At 42.1% G+C, this 7,657-nt stretch overlaps 1 protein-coding gene across 2 annotated transcripts; it reads left to right on the forward strand.

The window, feature by feature from the left end:
• Positions 1-883: 883 nt before the first annotated feature.
• gpr185a.L (G protein-coupled receptor 185 a L homeolog) lies at positions 884-3,032 on the forward strand. Of its 2 annotated transcripts, none has more exons than XM_018247715.2 (2): positions 884-1,415; positions 1,766-3,032. In XM_018247715.2, the coding sequence occupies exon 2, from the start codon at positions 1,775-1,777 to the stop codon at positions 2,753-2,755; it is 981 nt and encodes a 326-aa protein (XP_018103204.1). In that variant the 5' UTR covers positions 884-1,415; positions 1,766-1,774; the 3' UTR covers positions 2,756-3,032. The 2 variants fall into 2 exon arrangements, with proteins under 2 accessions (XP_018103204.1, XP_041438594.1); XM_041582660.1 differs by having other exon boundaries at positions 1,769-3,032.
• The last annotated feature ends 4,625 nt before the right edge of the window (positions 3,033-7,657 follow it).

Below are 7,657 nucleotides of genomic sequence, written 5' to 3' on the forward strand. Positions count from 1 at the left end.
ATGTAAAATCTAAAATAGAATAAGGCTAGAAATGCTGTATTTTGTATACTAAATATAAACATAAACTTACTGCACCACAAGCCTAATCAAACAAATAATTTATGCTTTCAAAGTTGGCTACAGGGGGTCACCATCTTGTAACTTTGTTAAACATCTTTGCAAGACTAAGACTGTGCACATGCTCAGTGTGGTCTGGGCTGCTTAGGGATCGTCATAAACAAAGCTGCTTGAGTTCTGCATGGCTGGGAAGTAAGGTGGGGACTCCCCCTGCTGTTCATAAGTATGATTGTTTCCCTGCTCAGCAGTTAGGGACCGTCTGACAATTCCTATCCACAGCAGTAAATGAAGGCAGAATTTCACTGCATACAGTCAGGTTTCTTGATTAAAGTATATTGGAGATAGGTTTTTTTTCATTAAAGAAAGTAAAAATGGGATTTTTTTTTTTTGCCTTTACATGCCCTTTAAGGGTCGATAAAAGCTGCCGACAGACCGAGTTGGCAGCTTATTGGCCTGTGTATGGGGCCGCATCTGTTCGTTGATGCGGTCTTGCGATCTGACCGCCCGTTATCCATCGTTAGGACCCACGAACGGATCAGCCCGATATTGCCACCTCAAGGTGTTCATATCGGGGAGAGATCCGCTCGTTTGGAGACATTGCGGATCTCTCCGAGTATGGCCACCTTTAAAGTGTTATACTTGATGGACTTGTGTCTATTCCCAACCTAACTTACTGTTAACTAATATAAATTCAGGGAAAATGGTGACTTTAGGAAAGAAAAAAAAGGCAGCTTGTCTGAATGGGAATCACTACAAAATGGAGTCAGTTCTGGAAAAATTTAAAATCTGGGGCCATAGAATGTATGTGTATGTACATATAGTTTTATTCATACAGTATATTTATAAAGTTGAAAGCACCTTATATATATATATATTTATTTATTTATATCTATAACCAGGAAGTAATGACAGTGTACAATTTCTGAATAACCCGCGTCACCACAAAAAACGAAAAGGCCATTTGGTGAGTTCCCTAAGCTGCCCTGTGCCACATCTCCCCTCATCCCCCTCATCTTCCATCATATCCCCACTCCCACAGCTGTAACAAAGGCGCGCATCATGGCCGCGCATCGTGACCGCGCCTGAGTTCAGGGTGGGCGGCTCTTCGCTCTCTTTGCCTCCTGTCGGCAGCCAGCGGCACCCGGTGTAAGTGCTGCAACCCGGCTATGAGCGCCCTGGCACCGGCCCCTGCCCACAGCCCGGCTCCCATTGTGCTTCCAATTCCAACATCTTCAGCCCCGACTGGGTCCTCCCAGGTCTTCCAAGCTGAGGAGATGTCGCAGAGGGAAAAGACAACCTGTTCTGTCGCAGCCGCCGCTCAGAGGCGCAACCAGTGATCCGGCAGATGAGATCTCAAGGTGAACACATTTTACATTTTGTCTCCTGTCCATTGTACCTGTCGGCCATTGTCTCTGTATTCTCCGAGTGAGAATGAGCTTTATTTACAGGGACGAGTGTCATTTCCTTCATCCCCACAATAAATCCTCTCAGTGAGGAGCCACAATAGCTGCACATTCACTGCCCCCCACCCTGTCTCCTTTTAATTGTTTATTTTTTATTTTATACCAAATTCACATTTGTTTTTCTTCAAGGGACATTTGCATGCCGTTATTGTACGTCTTTGCTCGTGGCATGTCCTTTGCGTGTAGCGTGTGCGAGCCTTGCATGCGTGTGCCCCAGTCATTAAAGCCGTGTCTTTCTGTTAAAGAAGGTTACAATGAATGAAGATCTGCAGGTTAATAGCAGCCGGCCGCCTCCAGAGAACGTCACCGCCGCCCTCTCCCCGCTGAGTCCTGTGCGAGATTCGGAACCCGAGCTGGTGGTCAACCCCTGGGATATAGTTCTCTGTACATCTGGAACCCTCATCTCCTGTGAAAATGCCATTGTGGTGCTTATTATCTTCCATAACCCCAGCCTGCGGGCGCCCATGTTCCTGCTCATTGGCAGCCTGGCCCTGGCAGACCTCTTGGCGGGCGTTGGATTGATCGTCAATTTTATCTTTGCTTATCTCCTGCAGTCGGAAGCTTCCAAACTTGTCACCGTTGGACTGATCGTTGCTTCTTTCTGTGCCTCCATCTGTAGCTTGCTGGCTATTACAGTTGACCGTTACCTCTCTCTCTACTATGCCCTGACCTATAATTCGGAAAGGACAGTCACTTTCACCTACGTCATGCTGGTGTTTCTTTGGGGAGGCTCGATGTGCGTTGGACTGCTGCCCATAATGGGCTGGAACTGCCTTGAAGATGAATCCACGTGCAGCGTTATTAGACCCCTGACTAAGAATAACGCTGCCGCCCTCTCCGTATCCTTCCTGCTCATGTTTGCTCTAATGTTGCAGCTCTACATCCAGATCTGTAAGATCGTCATGAGGCATGCCCACCAGATCGCCTTGCAGCACCACTTTCTGGCCACGTCCCACTACGTCACCACCCGAAAAGGAGTATCCACCTTGGCCATTATTTTGGGGACCTTTGCCGCCTGTTGGATGCCTTTTACCCTTTACTCCTTAATAGCAGATTACACATACCCTTCCATTTACACCTACGCCACCCTCCTGCCAGCGACGTACAACTCCATCATCAACCCCGTCATATACGCGTTTAGAAACCAGGAGATCCAAAAAGCACTGTGGCTTATCTGCTGTGGTTGTGTCCCTTCTAGTGTGGCACAGAGAGTGCGGTCCCCTAGTGACGTGTAATCAATGCCTTCATAAGAAGGATCGAGGTTTGGGGTTTTATCACCTGCAATATTTATTTTGCAAAAAAAAGAAGAAAAAAAGGAAAAATAATCCTTCCGTCAGATGTAAACACACTTGGACTGGACATAATGGTGCCGAGATACACCCATTTCATAAATGGAAGTCCATTTTACTTAGGGATGCTCCGAATCCAGGATTCAGTTCGGGATTCAGCCTTTTTCTATCCGGCCGAACTGAATCTGAATCCTAATTTGCATATCCAAATTAGGGGCGGGGAGGAAGGTTGCGTGACTTTTTGTCACAAACAAGGAAGCAAAAAATGTTTAACCCTTCCCACCCCTAATTTGCATGTGCAAATTAGGATTCAGTTTGGTATTCGGCGGAATCTTTCTCAAAGGATTCGGGGGTTCAGCCGAATCCAAAATAGTGGATTCGGTGCATCCCTAGTTTTACTCCTGTGTCGCGCTATAGTTATCATTCAAAAAAGAGCTAACGTGGTCAATACGGTTTTATGATGTAATTTACTCAGGTCTTGATAATTCCTAAATCGGTTTGATCCTGCAATTTTTGGTTATTAAATATTTTTTTTTAAATAATGCTTGCTGGAAAATATCAGAGATTGGTTTAAAGGTTCTCATCCCATTTAGGGGGCTTATGGTTGCGTTGCACGTGGCGTACGTCTCGCTGTTTTCCGATAGAATTCAGTGATTGCCTATGTACATGGAATTAAGACCAGATCAGAGTGTCATGCAAATGCAACCGATTTCCTGGGGTGCTTTAAGAGAGAAATTTGGGAAACATTCACATTTTCAGGAGCCACAATCTGAGGGGGGAAATTGGGTAATTTGAATATATTCAACCAACTCCACCCTAAAATCAGATGGAGCAGCTTTACTGATGTATCTGTTGCTCCTACTTGGTGTAATAGGCATAGCTGTGTGTGCCAGATGCATCAATCAAACCTGCTCTGTCTGTTTGTATTTTTTTCTTAAAACACTAGAAATAGCACAAACTGGGAAACTGTACCGACTAAATAAAATCATCATTCATCATTTTTAAACTGTTCAGAAAAACGTTGCCATGCTTTTTGGATGGATTTTAAAATTCTGACATTTAAGGATTAATTCAGACTCAAGAAGAAATATTTGTAAATTGCTGAGTAGAATGTGCCTTTTAGATACTTTTTTTTTTTTTTTTTTAACGGGAGTGTTCCTTTAAATACGGATGTCACTTGTTAGAGCAAGGAGCAGTATTGTGTAGCATAGAATCTCTGCCCCTGCTGGAGACGAGTATAAAATACTATCTGCTGATCTTCCATGTTCTTAGCCAGTACCCAGGATGCCATGTAGAACCGCTTCTAGCGCTGTCAGACTGAGGAGCAACATGTATATATATATATATATATATATATATATATATATATATATATATATATATATATATATATATATATATATATATTATTTATAATCCTTCTCTTAAAATGGAACATTCTGGCACCCCCCAAAAAGAAACAACAAAAAAATCACATGAACTTGAAAATGAGGTTTTGTCTGTATCCGGGATGTGTTTGATTGAAAGGAAAGCATGGCATTAAGTGGCTAATGAAGACAGAAAAAAGGAGCAGCCACACGGCTATATAATTCATGTCTTTGTTAGGCCCGCGAGGAATTAAGCTACACCTGTGCGACGTGCCTCATTTCCGAGGTGGTAATTGGACCTGTGGAATGAAAATAGAAGCTCCCTGGCACAGTAAGGTGTGTGTTATTGTAACCGCTGCTGGGAGGGTTCAATCCTCAGCTGATTCGGATTTAAAGCTTTCTTGCACACGGGTCCCAGGCAGCATTGTGGCCCAAAACCTGTTATTTGCTCTGGAGTTAATGAGATGCTGGGGGTAATAATGCTCTTAGGGCTCTTTTAGAAAGGTTTTTTTTCTACAGTGATGGCCAAGGTCCTTAAAGGGGCAGAGTATGACCATGGCCCTAGTAGAAGGCAAAGAAGGGCCCAAAGCTGTAAACTAAACATCACCCGTTTATTTTATGAAGAGCTGTAATGAAAAGAAAGATTATCACCTAAAGAAATCTTCTTAATCAAGTAGGAAAATGTATTGCTGATATGAGAAAGCTTGCTCTCTAAAATGATGCAACAAGAATCTGCAGAGAAGCAGAATGCATCTACATTTACATCCTCGCACAGTGCAACAGGCTCACGTTGCAGTCACACTCACAGACTAGCTCCATCAGACTTACATGCATAATGATAATAATCTTGGCCCAGTCCTATGCCTGGGACATCAGGTAAACATTAGGCACCAGACCCAAAAAACAATATCCACTCCACTGATAATTGGTCCCCGACATAAAAGGGGACTCTTTGGATAAAATCTTAGATAAAAGTACATATATGTATTAAGAGATGTCTGTACTGTTGCCCTTTGTCGGTTGTTGAACTGCAGTTTCCAGCATCCCGGGCCAACAATAATTTTTAGGGCTTTGAGTAGCAGCTTCCGTGGCACTCAGAGGGTTAAGCAGTTATCATCGATTCTTTCTTTTCCCAAAATCAGGCCTGTGACTAAAGCTGAGTGAGCTTTCAACAAGACACAGTAAAGCATGGTGAAATTGGAGCTGGCTCTGCTCTTTTGGGTTGCAACCTTTTTATTTATTATTTAATGAAAATGAAATGATTCGGCCTCGGCAGTAAATAGTGTCCTTGGGAGACATCACTAAATAGAATTGCAGGGAAGGTGACTTTTGGAGGGAGACAGGCTAATCACTGGGAAATACAGAAGCAAAGCTTTCTTAGCAATGTCAGTCTGTCATTGTGATGTCTGCCATAGGCAGGGTGTTTCCCAGCCTTTAAAGGGGTTGTTCACCTTTGAGTTAAGTTTTAGTATGATGTAGAGACTGATATTCTCAGACAATTTGTGTTTGGTTTTCCTTTTTTATTCTATTTGTAGTGATGGGCGAATTTATTTGCCAGGCATGGATTCCCTGCAAAGTTTCACTGCCCACAAATGTTTTCACAAAACTGAAGCGAAAATTCGCAGCAACAAAAAAAAAAATTGTTGTGCATCAAAATTGTTGTGTGTCAAAATTATTTGGACACCCATTGCCTTTAATTCATTTGGACAAAATAGTCGAACGTCTAAAAATTGTCGCTCAAAAAATTATTTTGACTCCCATTTTTTGCAGTATCGGAGATTTGCCCATCACTAATTATTTGTGTTTTTTTAGTTATTTAGCGTTGTATTCAGCAGCTATCCAGTTTGCAATTTCATCAATCTGGTTGCAATGGTCCAAATTACCCTAGAAACCATGCATTCATTTGAATAAAAGTCCAGAATATAAATAGGAGAAGCCTGAATAGAAAAACAATTAATAAAAATTAGCAATAACAATAAATGTGTAGACTTACAGAGCATTCGTTTTTAGAGGGGTCAGTAACCCCCATTTGAAAGTCAGAAGAAGGTGGCAAATAGTTCAAAAACTATACAAAATAAAAAATGAAGACCAATTGAAAAGCTGATAAGAATTAGCCTTACTATAACATACTAAAAGTTAACTTAAATGTGAACCACACCTTTAATACAGAAGAAGTTGGCATTTGATTCAGGCATTTCAAGCCCCTGTATTTTTAATATGGCAATGTTTCATATAGAATATGTAAGAAAATATCTTTAGTGACATCGATCTCCGTACACCACGTTCTTGAGTTAGTGGAGGCTCAGCTTGAGTATTGGTCAGTTTGATGTTAGGGGGGATGAATTGGCTCTCTCTCTTGTTTCATTACTGACACCCTCATGCTGGGAATACTGGCATGGGTACCATTTGACTTGACGTAGCACTGGAATTTTGGTTTCTCCCATTATGAATAATGATGCAATGATTTTGTCGCAACACCCTCAGGAAGTTTGTCATGTCTTGAAAAATAGGGCACCCCTTCATGTTACCATGTCATGTCATGTTACCCACATACAGCTGGGTCCTTAACAGCCTTAGACTAATGGTACAGGGGTTGTTTTCTATCCTGGCGTAAATACACCAGCGAGGACAACCTGAAAAACTGCTGCCTACCTCCAGTTGTATGTGTGTGCATTGGCATACATGTGATCAGTTTGTCATCACTATTGGATATCGCTAAATTTTGACCCCTGAAATCAGCTGTATTTGTGCACACACTCGTACAAAGGGCGTTATGCAGCAGATTCGGTTTTCTCCATTGACGTATTTTTGCAGTGTAGAGAATGACCCTTGTGCCATTAGCCTTACTGATAAGAAGTTTCACGGTGATGTGTTTCAAAAGGCCTTTTATAATGGTCTATTTATAATGTATACTTGGCCTCATTTAGTAAATGTGGGGAAGAGAGCAAACTGAAATGTACTTCACACCCTACTCACTAAGTGAGGTTATGTTAATTAATTAGCAGTTAGGCAGGTTAAAAGGATGAACTTGATGAATGTATGTCTTTTTACAACCTAACCTGCTATGTTACTATAGTATGTAATAAAAGGGCAGGGGTAGTAACCCATAGCAACCAATCAGCAGGTAGAATTTACTGGTCACCTGTTTAAAAGCAAACATCTTATTCATGGGTGTCCTCAAAAGGGGCAAGAGGGGGCAGTTGCACCACCTTGACTTCTCCAGCTAGTTCCAAGAAATTGTATCTTAATGTAATTCTCAACCTTAATTAGATTATCTTCTACATTGTCATGAATAGGTTCATCTTCAATGGGATGCTACCCTATGTGATATCTTATTCCCCCCCCTGGAAAATCTTCTGCAGACACCCGTGATTTGGTTGCTATGGGTGACTGCTCCTGGACAAACTTAGTGCCTCCATGGAGGTTAGTGTCCTAGGCGCATGTCTCTGTGCTCTAGAATGGAATGTCTGTATTCTGGGCA

The sequence above is a fragment of the Xenopus laevis genome, chromosome 2L, assembly GCF_017654675.1.
Source record: "Xenopus laevis strain J_2021 chromosome 2L, Xenopus_laevis_v10.1, whole genome shotgun sequence".
NCBI classification, from domain to species: domain Eukaryota; kingdom Metazoa; phylum Chordata; class Amphibia; order Anura; family Pipidae; genus Xenopus; species Xenopus laevis.